General features: G+C 28.0%; 1 protein-coding gene across 1 annotated transcript; it reads left to right on the forward strand.

Moving 5' to 3' along the window:
- Positions 1-13,482: 13,482 nt before the first annotated feature.
- LOC114384412 (calcium uniporter protein 4, mitochondrial-like) lies at positions 13,483-15,977 on the forward strand. The gene is made up of 2 exons (XM_028344080.1): positions 13,483-14,147; positions 15,422-15,977. Exons 1-2 carry the CDS (start codon positions 13,605-13,607, stop codon positions 15,920-15,922), a joined length of 1,044 nt encoding a protein of 347 aa, XP_028199881.1. The 5' UTR covers positions 13,483-13,604; the 3' UTR covers positions 15,923-15,977.
- The last annotated feature ends 893 nt before the right edge of the window (positions 15,978-16,870 follow it).

The following is a 16,870-nucleotide window of genomic DNA, read 5'->3' on the forward strand; positions in this document are numbered from 1 at the left end:
AGTATATATTCACAGTATCAAGTATGAGGTAGCATTTAACTTAACAAAAAAAAGTAAACAAAAGTCTTTCATGACAAACTTTGATTTCTTGTTGGGAAAGGTAACCTAGTAGTATGTTGGGTAACATATTTTAATTAATTTGTGATTTGTTTTATTAGTTAAAAAAATTATTTAATTATTTGATAAATATTTTTTAAATAGTTTTTTTTATAGTTTTTAGTGTTTTTTTAGATGCTACTTAAAGGAATGTTTTTTAAAATTCTAGAGTTTCTAACTTTTAATTTTTTATATTTTTTATTATTATTCTCAATATATTTATCAAATTTCTTAAATATATTTTTAAATAAATTATAATTTTTTATTTTACACTTTTCAACTTCTTTAATAACTATTTTTACTAAATATTTATAATTTAATAAGTCAATTTTTCAATTTTTGACTATCCATTAATTTTTTAGTTAATTTTTGTGAACGTCTAGAACATGATTATATTTAAAGGATTTCAATTTCAAGTATTGAATTTTTTTTTAAATTCATATTATATTATATTTTAATTACACATGTGATTCAATTTTTTTTTAAAGTAGGAAGTGTTACACTTTTAATTATCAAATATTGATTTTAATTGTTCAATTAGAACATTCAACTATGACAAGAGACACTTGTTTTGTACAATTTATTTTGTCCTATATCAAAACTTGTTCATTAAATTAGATGAGAGTACTACTTAACTTCAAACAGATATGTAATAGACAATGGTCTAAATCGTGCTTTCTTAAACTTGCTGAAAACAATCATTCGTGTGTTTACTAAAATATATTTTAATATGAATAATATTAATCTAAATATAATATTATATTGTTTAAAATATTATTTATTAAGCTAAATTTTGTTATTTGTAGAAAATTATATTTAAAATCATATTTTTCATAAAAATATGTAAGACACCTAATTAGAATGTAACATCTAAAAAAGTAGAGTAACTTGTTTTAAAAATATACATTCAATACAATTTTTAAAACACAAAAATATCTAAGTTAACGTAAGATGGAATTAAATTAATATGTCAGGACAAATCATAAATATTTCTTTATCTTTGCTGAAAGTTTATCGTACGTTAGTGGCAAGATTTTTTTTCTTCTGTTTTTTGATGCATTATATTTGCATCATTAATCGTCATTCTTTTTGGCAGAAGCTTTTACCTTACGGCAGGAATCTGTTTGCGTAAACCCACTTGGTTTGGAGGATATTCTCCCATCTTATTTTCCTAAACTCTTCTAAGAATCCATTTTTATCTATAGTGAAAGTTGTGAAACTCCACGTGGTCAGACACTGAGTTAATAAATCATGATTAAATTGGAAAGTTGCTAATTGAACTGATTGTTTTGGTATATATTAAAATTTTAATATATATATATATATATATATATATATATATATATATATAATATACCTAACAAAATATAATCAATTTATACTTTAAATTAAAATTATTATTGTCATGATAAAGTAAAAAAAACTAAAGGAAAAATGAACAAACTGCAATTTACATAATAATTTATTATCAAATTATTTTTTGAATATTATTATTAAATTAATAAAAAAAAGCTCTTATTATTTTTCATAATTAAATGTAAAATTTGCTGAAGGATTATAAACAAATCTGAAGAAGATATATAGAATACATACTACATCCAATAAAGTAATATTTAATCATACAATTTATCAACACATTTAATATAATATAATAAATAACATCCACATATTAATCCAACTTTCTCCTTTAATTGTTGAGTTGACATGATATACAGGTTAAATCACATAAATAAATTTAATCATTGAAGATAAGTAACTAATATACTGAAATGATTAAATTATTCGAATAATTTAATATTTAACTGTAAGATTTTACTTAACTCCTAACAATAGATTAATTAAAGTCTTTTTTCTCTAATAAATAAAAAATTTAAGACAAAAAAGTAATCTAACTTAATCATTTTAACATGTTAAATGGATTGACATGTTATTATTAACCCATTTTTAGATGTCTAACATTATCCTTCGATAAAGTGAGAAAATAAAATAACTTATTTTATTTGAAAGAAAGTAAACAAAATTAAACAACTCTTTTTAATAAATTATTAAGTTGTTTCATATGATGAAAAAATACAAAATAAATTGAAAAAATTAAAGAAATTCTTACTTATTTTATTTAATAGAAAGAAAAAAAATAACTCTTTTTAACAAACAATTACATTGTTAAAAAGTATGAGTTTTATAGAAATATTATTATTATTATTATCATCATTATTTTGTTTTGTTTTTTTATCAGAAAACATAAATAAGTATTTAAAATTATTAAATATTGATATTATTTGATCAAATAAATTATTTATTTATGCAAATGTTTTCTATTGTTGTCATACATATATACAAGAATGTCCTTGTTAGGAATAACGAGGCGGGGACATGCCCGTGGATATAAATTATTTATTAATAGCTACCCACATAAAAAACCTGTCGTGTCCGGCTTGTTACTCATCAGGTGCCCATTTATAAAACTACATGGGGATATAAAAAAAAAATACGTGAGTCTTTATGGATATTCACGGATACCTTTAATTTTTTTTTTAAAAATCACTTTAGCCATTTTTTACGTCTTTTTCTCCCATACTAAAACTGTATAAGGTTTGTTATATTTTTGGAAACAAAATTATTAGAATTATCTAAAAGTTGCTTTCTCTAACGTATAAAATTATAGTCGAAAACATAAATTATTTGCAGACATATCTTTATATTAATCAAGAGGACACTTGAGTAAACGTACATTAGCGCGGGTACCCGAGTGTCCGAGTAGTTTGATATCCATCCCATCCTGTTTATGAACGGGTATAAAAAAAGCCATTTAAATTATTTGTGGATACCTATTTAGATATCCATTTTTATTTGTGACCAATTTTACCCACAAACATTTGTGTGTACAGATTTTTGGTCATCCTCAATTCTTGTTTTGTACAACACAATCAACATACAAATAAATTATGCTCCAAGTGTCATGCATTGCCATTCGATACATGATTAGATATAACTAGTAAGAATAAAAGTAAAATAGAAGAAGGGAATTAATTTGTTGTATTTTAAAACATTTACAAAAACCTTTTAGGCAAATAAAAAATTGTTTTAAGCATAGATATTGAAAAACGAAAACAAGATGATACATAATTCTAATTGTATCTTTTTCATCAACAATTCTAAATTGTGTTGCTGATACAACACTAGGTTTTTATATAAAAAATAGAAATACAAGTATTTTTTTAGAAATACCATTTTGACACAACATTAATTTTGTTTTGTTTTGGGTTAGCCTAGACAAATTTAAAGAAGAACGCATAGTGTTTTATATTGATTCGCTTGTTATATTGAAACTATTGTAGTCCTTTGTTATGCACCAATATTTTCACCAACACAAATTGTTAATATAGGAAAACTCTAGTTCCTCTTAATCAAAGTATCCTCCATGTTTGCCTCAATTGACACTTAATACAAGTATTGTTTTTCTCAAGCCTAGCCTTCTCATGTTCTTCTCACACCCTACATTGATAATGAACGAGTTTGAATAAATACTTAGGTTCATAGTTACAAGGTTTCTCTCACTAATATATATATATATATATATATATATATATATATATATATATATATAAAATGAAAAACATAGAGTTTGAAAGACAATGATTGGCTTTTAAATATGTATGTAATTAACTCCTTCAACAACCTTCAACTTTAATATTGTTAGAGAGAAAACATAGCTTCAAGATCGGGATTTAATTTGAATGTTGAAGAACATTAATTATGCATTTAATGTCTTGCTTGTTTTGCTTGATCGATGTTCAAATTGCAAAAGTCTTATTGAAGCCTTTTGTGTAACGGTTGGGAGCAATAGATAGAGCATACAACTTTCCATTCTCATGTTGATGCACTAACATTTTAAAAAATCTGTTTGGTCGTATTTCGTTTTTTATCAAGTTCGTTAACTATTCTTTGCATTGTTTGATACTTTAACCATTTTATCTCAACCTAAATGAGTGAATGACACCCATATGCATTATGAACCTTTCATTCTCAAAATTGATGCACTTAACATTTTGAAAATGTTGTTGTGTTGTATTTCTTTTTCCATGTGAAGCATTTTAACTACTCTTCTTTGCATTGTTTAGTATTTTAACCATCTTGTCTCTATCTAAACGAATGAATGGCACTCATATGCATTAAGAACTTTTAATGGCTTAAGGGTAAGATTTGTGGTAAGATGAAACACTTTACTTAGGACAAAGCTTAGGTAGGAAAAAGTAATAGACTTAGTGTTTTGTCTATACATTGAATTGAACTGTGCATTTAATGTCTTATCTGTTCTAGTTGATGTTCATATTGCAAAAGCCTTGTAGAAGATTTTTGTGTGGCGACTGAACATGGTGGATAAAATATAAAACTTCCCACTCTCAAAATTGATGCATTCACATTCTAAAAATTGTTTTGTCGTATTTTTCTTTTTAATCTGATGCGTTAATTATTTCTCTTTAGATAATTTGATATTTTGATCACTTTAATTTGTCTCTTTTTGAACCAACGATGTATCATCTCGACAGTTAATGAAGATAGAGAATGATCATCATTACGAAAGAGATGAGCCACAGACAAGGAATAACTTATGGCAGGCTTTCAAAGAGGGACACATAAATGAATCAAATACACAGTAGAAAGAGAGAGATACAAATGTTGTCAAGGTATATGATTGTAATTTGATAATGATTTAAAGAAATTAATTGATATTACTTATACTAACAAGATAAATTTATTTTTCGATAATCTGTCACTTGAAAATTTCAAAGTTAAGCGTGTTCAACATAGAGCAATTTTAAGATTGGTGACCTCCTCAGAAGTTTTCTCATAAATGTGTGTGTGGCGACAAAATACATTAAAAAAATTTATATTAATTTATGAGAACAACCATTAATCCCGAAAATAGTCAAACATTACAAATAACACTCATATGCATTGAGTATTTTTAATCATTCTATGTAGTCTATAAAGAGCCATTTTTTTGTTGTTGACCATAAGAAAAATATCTTTGCTATCCAAAAATATATTGTCTACAATGAGTAATATTTCTTTTTATCAATATGTTGTAAGTTTGAGTGGAATTGGGTTCAAATTCCTTAAGTCAGGTTTGGGCTTAAATCTTGTGAATGAATAAATAAAAAATGGTTGTTAAGAAAGTCCCTCCTAAATATGATTAGTCAAAATCTCTTATAGATATTAGTTATTAACAAAGTCGATAGATGTTTCGCATCAATATCATGATGACTTAAAAAAGTCATTTTGTTTACATAATAATAAATAAGTTATTAGTTTGAGTGGTGATAGACTTAGATTTTTTAAAAAGGTTTAAATCCTAATTTTTGTGTAAGAAAAAAATCTGATCAAAAGCAGACAAATCACTTTTGAGTATGTTCAAATTTCTCGAAAGAGATTAGTTCTTGATTAACAAATAAAGAATACTCCTATCCATCATATACATATAAAAAATGAATAGATATTAATAAATCCTCATTAAAATGACATATTAATTAAAATATTTTTCAAAATTAATTTTTTTTAAATATTTGTTGTCTATATATATTTTAATTTTATATTTTTGTTACCACTTGAACAATTTTTTTTCTTCCAAAAATAGTATATTTTTAATGTTTCGTATATAGTTATTAATAATTGTTCAATATATGAATTACTACCCATACTAGCTAGGAAAATCTATTACATGTAACTAGTCAATGTTTCTCATCCAACATTTTTTTTAATCAAATGGCAATTCTAATAAATTCTAAATTCCAAGCTAGCCCACTGGCTAATTTGTTACCGAACAACACAAAATTGGGTTGTGACTAGGGTTATACCCAAATCCTATAGATACATGCAAAAATATTTGTAAAAAGATAGGTAAATATCTATTTATTAAGATGAGTCTAACACAATTATTTATAGTATCTACCATGTCTCACCTATCCATGTTACATATACATATTAATTTAATTACTCTGACTCGACTTCAAAGGCATAGTTGACTCGAGGTATGAAAGGATTGAACCAGAGCCGAGGGTGAAAATAGATAGAGAGTCTCACTACCTGTGGGCGCTTTTATAAGGTTTGTATAGGGCTATAAGTAGGTCCTTGCTACATTTATTAAGGAGAGTTCCTCGCACTTGAATAGTTTTCGAATGCCTGTCACTAAATCCACTATTCTTCCTCTTTCGACGAGCAAGGATGCAGAGTAAGTGAGAAAGAGATTCACCTTTGCGACCAGATGTGACCAAAGCAGGCACTCCCAATGCCCCTCTCTTCCCTTTGTTCTTGTTGCTTTGCTGCTATAAATCTCGAGTTAGCCCTAGTTTCCTGTTGATAAACTCCCTGAGAAAGCCGAAGGCATACCCAGATAAGGATAAGTGGAGTTGGTAATCATATACATATATAAATAATTTGGAGTGAGTGAGGATTATTAACTCCATAGATAAGTAAAATACGTGTAACATGTATAAGTATGAGTATATAAGTACCTAGCAGGACAAGAAGATAGATTAAAGTTATTACTCACGCTAATATAAGGTGGTAAATGTATTTTTTTAGGCAAATGTTAAGAAATTAAAAGGAATTTTGTTTTATTGGAATGTGAAAAATGACGTTGTCTATATTTTTCTTGCATCCTCTTGTGATTTTTACATTTATTTTTTTCTTTTTTTAATTTTTTAATCATTATCCTAATGCCACTTATTAGCTATCTTGTTTTAAAATGTGGATATAAAAAGAGTATTATAAACTATAGAATCTTACTCAGAATTTGTTGATTGTCATCCGTATTTTCATTTTGTGGTTACTGTCATCCCTATGTGATTTTTTTTTGTTTGAAATCATCCCTAGTTGTGACCTGTGACAAGTATGGAAGTAGAGCTATATGTTTCCATTTAATGCAACAAAGTTTGGAATGTGACTCTACACGCGTTAATTAAGTGGTGGTGTGCATGTGAATTCTAACCTCTTTTGGCAGCCTTCAACTCTAACTTCTTATAAATTTAAAATCTAGGTACGTGTCAGCCACTAAAATATTATGGCCAAATGTCATCGTACAAAGCAACCAGCAAGTTAGGAAGACATGTATTTTTTTTATTTATCATTTATTTATTATATTAAAATAATTAATGTCTTCTTAAATTTTTAAAATAAAATAATTTAAAACAAATTAAAATATCTAGTGATAATTATATTTAGGACGGAATTATTATTAACAATTTAAGCACGGTCATATTTTCTCATAAAAACAATAAATGAGTTAAATTATTTTTGGTCATTAGTGTATATACATAAATGTTTTTTAGTAATTCAAAGATTATTATTATTATTATATTATTATTATTATTATTATTATTATTATTGAATTGTGTTAGATGTAGCTCTTATATTTTTAAAAAATCATTTTTTTAATTTTTTGTTTATGAAAATAGGAATATAAATGATATAATCCAATAAATAAAAACTTAAAAGGAGAAAATTTTAAAAGGTGTGAAAGGGGACTTTGTAAAGAAAAGCTATGAAAGGAGACATTATCTTATTTTTAAGGTTTGAAATCATATTGTCTTGATGGATTGTCTAATGATTTTTCGTCATAAAAAGTCTTTTTTTAGAAGAAATAAATATATTTGAAATCATATTTAAGTTAAAATAAATTTTATATTATTTTTGTATTTGAATTTATTTTCATTGATAATTATAAAGAATTTAATTTTCATATATTACCATTATAAAAATTATACTTTATTAGTTAAGGAGAAATTATCACCCATATGACTTTTAAAATATCAAGCAGTATGAGAATTAAAACCAACAAATGATATATCCACTTTTAAATTAATTATTATAAAAATTAATAAATTTAGTATATACATGATAACATATATAATTATGAAAAAAATAACTATAACAAAGTATTAAAAACAAGAAACTAAATTTAAGGTAAGATAATATTTTTATAATTTTTATATTTTTGTGAGGATAATTTCTATCTATGTGTAGAGTGGTATGTTAGTCAAATATGATTTTTTATAATAAAATAAGTTATAAATTAATTGAACTAACTTATCAAATATACACTTCAAATTTTTTTTTGTCAAATACACTCAAGCTATTTACTAACATATTCTAAAACCAAGTAAGAACATATTAGCATTATATATGTTTTTTGAGAAAAATGATCGTTATATTAGGAAAGTGAATTATGTCATGCAAAAAGTAACAACAACGTGGTCTAGTTCCTTCTTATTTGTATCACTTTATGTTAGGAAAAATTAATCAGATAAAAGCTCAAAATTTAATTGAACGCTGAAATTTTTTTATACTTTTTAATAGGTTGGTCCAATGATAAGTGAAATGTAAAGTAATTTTTTTAAAGAAAATTCTTTATATTATGTTGATAAATATTGTGTTTTAATTTAAAATTTATAAATATATTAATTCTATTTTATAAAATAAAATATTTATTTTAGATTTTCTTAATATTTTGTTTTAATGAGTCAACTAGTTTGTTATGTTTGTTGTAACAACTGTAGGTTGGTTTTCCAACGGTCATATTTCCAACGGTCATATTTTGTTGTTGCAAAATGTCTATATATTCTCTTTCCTCCTTTCTACAAACATGACAGAGCTACAGCTACAGTCTCATCCCTTTCTCTCTCGAAGTTTTCTATTTCTTTTCTTATAAAATAATTTATTTCTTGAGAGTAAGAGCATTGGTGTTCATAAGGTTTGGGGATCCTTTCGCTGCACACGATCGGAACCAACGGGTTGTCGTATCTTGGGAGAGGAGCGCAATCAGAATTTCTTACCCGTGCAGTGGGGGCGTTTTCTCTCTAAGGATAGCGTTTACGCGCTTCAACCCAGGCTATATCTTTCTTCCCTTAATTTAATTTTTCCTTGTGCTCATTGTATGATATAATGCATTATTCATGTGCTGTCTATTAAATTTAATTTGTTACTGTTATTTTGTTATTTAATTCAAGACTGTGCATCTTCTTCATATTTATTTTCCTTCATTTTTTTATTTTATTTTCCAACAGTCTTAGAGAGAAAAATTGTTTTAGAGAGAAAATGTTTTATACTTTCTTCTTGCATAATCTTTTCTACAGTAGCATGATGTTGTATCAAAATATCTATAATGGATATGATTGAGTTCCTTTTTAGTAAGTCTGAAAAATTAATGGACGAAGACACAATGTATTATGCTTCATTAAAAATGTTTTATTATATTATTTCATTTCCTTAAATTTTACATAAGTGAGAGATTGTTGAAAATTATTTTCTTATAATTTGAAATTTAAAATATATTTTCTGAAAGATAAAAATATAAGAGAAAGAGCATGTGATATTGTATTTCGGTATAAGGAACCTTCCGGGTTTGAGCCTTATACCTAGTGTTTATGAACTTCCATCTGAAAAAAATGTAGTGACTTGATTGTCTTGAACTACATATTCTTTAACCGGACTTTAGTACACAACTCCTACAATATTGGTGTTCAATTAGGTTCTAATCAGTGGTAGCGCGTTACACGGCCTTGCGCTTGTATCTTGTTTCGTGAGTGTCACTTAGAGATTAGCCCATATCTCACAGTGGCGGCCCCACCACTACACTCACTAGGTGAATCCTCAAAGAGTGAGTTGTGACCCTCACCCCTACAATAATTGTCATCGGATTCATTAAGAGGTATTTTTTTTTCCATCAAAAATACACATATATAAATACCTCAACCTTAATATTGCCACAATTTATAATACACCTCATCATAGGAATGAGAAACGGAACAGCTCCGTCAAATTTCATTTTGGTGTACTTTAGTCAACAAACAATTTCGTTGTTACCCGTTGAACTCCATTCATGGGATCACCAATCACACGGAGACGGGTGTCCATTGTTGTAACTAAATAATGGGCTTTAATCTCATTCCCCTCGACGACTCAAGTACTTGTTGACATGTCAACCTTTTTGTAAGCGGATCCGCAATATTATTTTCTGACCTGACAAAGTCAAGAGAAATGACACCATGAGAAATCAAATTTCTGATAGACTTATGTCTCACTCTTAAGTGTCTTCTTTTTTCATTAAAATTTTTGCTAGTAACTTTAGATATAGCAACTTGACTATCACAATGCATTGGAATTGAAGGTATAGGCTTATTCAACAATGGTAGATCACATAACAAATTTTTAAGAAACTCAGCCTCACTAGTAGCAGTATCTAAAGCAATAATTTTTGCTTTCATGTGAAATAATAATTTGTCTAGTAGATTTTCATGATACTACACAACCATCTAAAGCAAAGACATAACCACTTGTCAATTTTATTTCATCAAAATAAGAACTTCAAGTTTGTATCATTAAATCTCTCAATTACTTTCCAATCTACCAACTGCATATGCAATATCAGACAAGCCTAGAGAAGTTTGTCAAATGCAATAAAGAACCGATACTTTGAGAATATGTGAAGAAAATCCTTTACTCAAATTTTTCTTTAACTTGATGGATGAGTCATAAGGAGTAGAAACATGTTTCACATCAAAATAATTAAACTTCTTTAATATATAGCTTTTCAACATAATAAGATTGGATAAAAAAATCATACCATCATTTTTTTTTCTATAAGCTTAATACCCAAAATCACATCTACACAACCAAGGTCTTTCATATTAAAATTTCTAGACAAAAAAAACTTCACATCATTTATGAAATTCATTTACTACCAAATATCAATATGTTATCCAGATACAAACATAAAATGACACGTTCATTATTATTAAATTGTTTCACATACACACATTTATCACTATCATTAATTTGAAAATCATACAAAAGAATAACTTAATCAAATTTTTCGTGCCATTGTTTTGGAGCTTGTTTCAAACCATATAAAGATTTAACAAGTTTGCAAACTTTCTTTTCCTTCCCCTGTTCTACAAAGCCTTCAGGTTGGTTCATATAAATTTCTTCTTCTAATTCACCATTTAAAAAGGCAGTTTTTACATCCATTTGATGAATTTCTAAATTAAAAACACAAGCAAGTGCAATTAAGACCCTAATGGTAGTAACTTTAGAAACAGGAGAATATGTATCAAAGAAATCTACACCTTCTATTTGTTTACACCCAATCACAACAAGCCTTGCCTTAAATTTTTCTATAGATCCATCAGTTCTTAATTTCTTTCGAAAAACCCACTTACAACCTATACTTTTACAACCAGGGGGAAGATTAGTAAGAAACCAAGTTTTATTATTTTTAAGAGAACTCATTTCATCAATAATAGCTTCTTTCCAAAAAGGTGCATCAATAGACCTCATGGCCTCACCATAAGTTTTAGGATCATCTTCAAGCAAAAAAGAGCAAAATTCAGAACCAAAATCCTTAACTTTTTTAGATCTTTTACTCCTCCTAGGTTCAAACACAATGTCCTTATTAGTATTACTACAAGTAGACAAATTAGAACAAGAAGTATCACAAACAGATTTAGACAATTTATTTTTCAAAGGAAAAATATTTTCAAAGAAAGTAGCATCTCTAGATTCCATAATAGTACCATTAGAAATTTCAGACACTTCTGAATTAACTACTAAGAATCTATAAGTAGTATTATGTAAAAAATATCCAACAAAATATAATTAATTTTTTTTTTCAATTTTCCTTTTCTTATTAATAGGGATATTAACCTTTACTAGACACCCCCACACTTTAAGATATTTCAGATTTAGTTCTCTTTTTCTCCATAGCTCATAAAGATTTTTTTAATTTTTTTTATAAGGTACTCTATTAAGAATACGACAAACAAAATATAAAACTTCACGTTTATGTTTTAGGCTTCGAGCAAAATTAGTCCACGAAGGAGGCAATTTTGAAATCATGAAAGCCACAAGCATAATGTCAGGCAAAACAATTCCTTTCAATTTCATGTCATAAATAATGTTTTCAAATTCATGGATCTGATCTGAAATAGATTTTTCATCAATCATTTGAAACTCAATCATTTTTTCACAAGAGTAACGACTTAAACCTTTTTCAGCAGATCCATATTTCAATTCAAGTGCTTCCCATAACTCAACAGAGGTTTTGGTATGACAAAAAATCTTATATATGTTATCAGCCAAAGCACTTAAAATCCGTCCATGACATAAAATATCTTTATCAGAAACATCATGCTTAATGGTTGCATCAGTTTGAACTATATCAGTAGAGGAAGTTGAAGTTTTTATTTCTCTTTTAGAAATCAAAGTGTATAAAATATGTGACACTTTTGTTAAAATATGTAGCTTTTTTACTTTATAAAAATTAATAACAAATTTTTTATATACCGGATTACATAAAATTTAAGTTTTAGTTATTTTATTTTTGAATTGATCCTACTTTTTAAGGTACACTCTATTGTATTAGGAGTATTTAAAATGACATAAAAGAAGATGTTTATATTATATATCTGATTTTTTTTTAAAAAAAAGTGTAAGTAAATTCATATTTTTAGGTAATTGTAGTCTTGTTGTGTCAATTATTTAATTTTAACCTCCGATCAATTTTTGTCTACAAATCAAATATCTTATTAATTATTAAAATAAATATTATAAACAATGTAATAATTAAAATAAATACAACAGATGGACACTATAAAAGTAAAAATGATTAAAAGAGAAAAAATCTAATGAATTATAAGTTGTGAGGTCTAATAGTTCTTGAAGTAGTGTTTGAAAAAATTGGTATGCAGTAGTGAAATAAACTTGTATTTGCCAACATCTTTATAATTAAATAAAATTTTAATTTAGTCAAATTAACTATAATTAATAGAAATGACTTATCAAATATAATTTGATATAACTATCTTCTTTTTATCATATATTTTTTAGGAATGTCAGCTACACTTCTCTTAACAATCTTTTTAATACTCACTCAATGATTGACAAAAAAATTTGTAAAAAATTATTAATTTTGATAGTCTTACATTTAAATTATGAGAAAAAAATTATTAAATGACATGAGATGCACTAAAATTAATGCTTTTTTTAATAAGTTTCAATTAATCACTAAATGAGTGTTAAAAAGTGAACATCATTAACATTTTTTTCAATAATTACAGTCCTATGACAAATAATATTCTAATAAAACATGGATAACACACCAATTGAAAATGTCATATTTCTTACAAGTTTCGGAAAAACAAAGAAAAAATGTGATGAGAGCTCTTAATGACATCAAGCAAAAGATTCTTTTTATACTTTTTGTAAAGTCGCAGTCATACAAAATGACAAAAAATAATTGAAAATAAAATAAAAGGGAAAATTCTTCCTTGAACGTTGGACCTATATATAGGAAAACTTCTTCCACTATCTCTCAAGAGCTACAAAAGCCTTGTGTCCTGAATCCTGGTCTATTGGACACTCCACACATTTTTCTAATCTCTCTCAAAACAGAGAGAGAGAAAGAAAAATAAAACAATAAAAATAAAAAGATATTCAGAAACGAGGCATCGATGGCTCTTCGGAAACTGTTATCGAAGCGTTTCTTCGACGGTGTCAAAATGACGACGCCGTTTGAACGCAGCGTCGTGTTGTCTTCGCCTCTGCAACAAAAAGCAATAGCGCCTCCGAGCACGACGCGAGCGAGTTCCGACGATGGAGGATTTCTTCGGCGGTTTTTTCTCCTTCGGCGAGCTGTGTACCACTCCGGTCCGGCGCGGCTCCCAGAGTTCCTGTCTCTCCCCGTCGGAGAGAAGCTCCGGCAGAAACTCAAAGACATCAACGACATCGCTTCAGCGCCGATAGCCGGCGATGCGGTGTTCGGGAATGGAATGTCTGTGAGGGACGCCAGGAAGATTATGAGGGCCTCTCAAATGGAGAAGTTGAAGGCGAAGCTGAGGAACTTTCCTGAAAGTTCCGTTCAGTACTCTGAGTTTTTGCGGATCTGCGTTGAGGCGTGTGAGAATCCTGAGCAAGGTGCTGAGTTCGCGAAGATCTTGGATGACTCCGGAGACGTCATCGTTTTGGGGAACGCCGTTTTTCTCCGACCGGAGCAGGTATTCCGCTCTGTTTCCGGCAACTCACTAACTGAGATTGTGTAGTAGTATTATAAACTGAATGGATATTGGCCATTGAAATAGACACAGCCACAGATTCTCTTGAGTCACAACATGCATAGGCGCACATAAAAAAATTCTGGTCCCCTTAAAAAAAGTCATAATGTGGGTGTGAGTAGAAGCCATTTTTAATCAAAACTGCAGTTCAGTTTTGAATTGCAGTTGCAGAGGAGGAGGATGGATCCTTATCCTAGTGTGGCGTAACGGTGTTTTGCCCCGTTCCCCTTGAAACGGTTTCTTTGGGGTGGGACATGTGGAATGTGAGGCGTCTAAATATGCCTCTTACCTGGGGGAGGTCTTGTGTGAAGTGTGATTAATGACCACTTCTTCGCACGGATTCTTAGTTGCGTGACCTTTTCCATGTTTTTCATTTACTTCTATGCGTTACATTCTCTCACCAACATTTTTGCTATGCTGTCTTGTGGTCTTTTCTTGTCCAAACGTGGCACCTTGTTGTGTTGTAACTGCTACTGCCCGCGGACTCTCCGGGCTGCTGTCTTGGACTGTTCGGGCAGCTCCCAATTTTCATGAAGAGGCAAAATTATCTGAAAACTTGTTTGAAGCAGCGGTTGTTAAAAACAACTCACTTTTCTTCTCATGTTCACATGTCCTTTTGGAAGAGAAGAGAAAAATAATATTAAAGAAAATATACTATATTTTTTTTTGGGATTTATATTTTTTATATTTTATTTTTATCCTTTAAATCAAGCACTTCCTTTCATTTAACTTTGGATTGGATTGAATAAACACACATTCTCATACATGTTTTATGAGAAATAAAAATTTATAATTTTTTATTTAATAGCCCTTTGGGAACTTCTCAAGATAAACCAATCACACAGGAACTTGTCTCTCTTTTCATATTCATACTCACACTAACATTTTGTTGTTTTTTATTTTTGGCACTGATATCATGATTTTTTATTCTCCACCGCCAAATAAAACACACTATTCATTGATTTACGATGATAATAAAATTAAATGCTATTATATGTACAACTTTTAATAATTTATTTCATCAGAAGAAAGTGTGGGATTTGATTGATTTCTTGACTTTAACAATTTAGAGTAGGATTTGATTGTGACTATGGGACAAAAACCCGGTCAATTAATGTCCACTATTATTATTAAATCATAGTACTAGTATTTTTTTTTCCCGATTTTCCATTGAGTAGTTTTATAAACTTATTGTGATTCTTTTTTTTTTTTTATAGGTGGCAAAATCAATAGAGAGCTTAATCTATCAATCAATAGCCAATCCAAATGACCCTAGAAGGAGGGAGCTAGAGCATATGGAGAAGCAAAAGTGGATGATTGATGAAAAGGCCAAAGCCCAGGTCCGAGCTGAGCTTTATTTTGGGCTGGGTTTCTTGACGGTCCAGACCCTTGGGTTCATGAGGCTCACTTTCTGGGAACTAAGTTGGGATGTGATGGAGCCCATATGCTTCTTTGTTACCTCTTTTGGCTTTGCTCTTGCATATCTTTTCTTCCTCAAGACCTCCACAGAACCCACCTTTCAGGGCTTTTTTCATCATCGGTTCAGGGCCAAGCAAGAGCGTCTCATGAAGACACACAACTTTGACATGAGTAGGTACAATGAGCTATTTAAGGCATGCTGTCCAAATTATCATGGTAGTGCCAAATTTGAACCTTCTCATCCATTCCACCACCTTGGGGAGACACATCTAACTGATCCAAGAGCCTTGTATCGTTGAAGACTTATGTGTAGATAAATAACTATTTATTTAAGTAATAGTATTACTCTGATCACCATAGAGCCAAATGAAAAAAAAAATCCTTTATTTAAACAAAATGGAAAATATACTGAACTAGATAACTAAAATTTGATTTTAAAGTTATATAGACTGAGATATCTTTTCATCGTCTAGTTAATGTAGAGAAAGATGCAGAAAAGATGAAAGGAATTTTTAGGGACATCCAGCAAAACTTAAAATTAATGATTCAATCAAATTTGTGTCTTTGGTATTTGGCATTATTAATAGAACACTCAAATCAAAAAGTTAATATACACATATATTATAAATAAATAGTGTCGTTATATATAACACTAAAATTTCTAATTTATATTTAATATATATGTAAATTTACATAATAAATTCTGTGATGATTATTTTTTATATAATAACTAATTTGTTTACATATATAAATTATAAATAAAAATGATAGGCTTAATAAGTATTTATAGATACAAAAAAATATCAAATTTATTTAATTATCAATTACTATAAAAAACATCTAAATACATCATTCAATTAAATATCATATTTATTTAATTTTTAATCATTATAATAAACATCTAAATACATCATTCAATTAAATATCAAATTTTGTAAATAAATTAAATGAACAAAAAGTTTCTAAAAAATATTTTTAAAAAAATTAAAACATATGAATTAATAAATAAATTTTAAATCTTAAATTTTGGTTTCAATATTTTTTATAACTACCAAATTTATCATATTTTTAAATTTGATTTCAATCATTATCTTAAACTAACAATCTTATCATATTTTAAATTTTAAATTTTGGTTTCAATATTTTTTATAACTACAAAATAAAATATATTTTTAAATTTAATTTCAATCATTACCTTAAACTAACCATCTTATCATATTTTAAATTTTGGTTTTCATATTTCTTAT

The sequence above is a fragment of the Glycine soja genome, chromosome 14, assembly GCF_004193775.1.
Source record: "Glycine soja cultivar W05 chromosome 14, ASM419377v2, whole genome shotgun sequence".
Lineage (NCBI taxonomy): Eukaryota > Viridiplantae > Streptophyta > Magnoliopsida > Fabales > Fabaceae > Glycine > Glycine soja.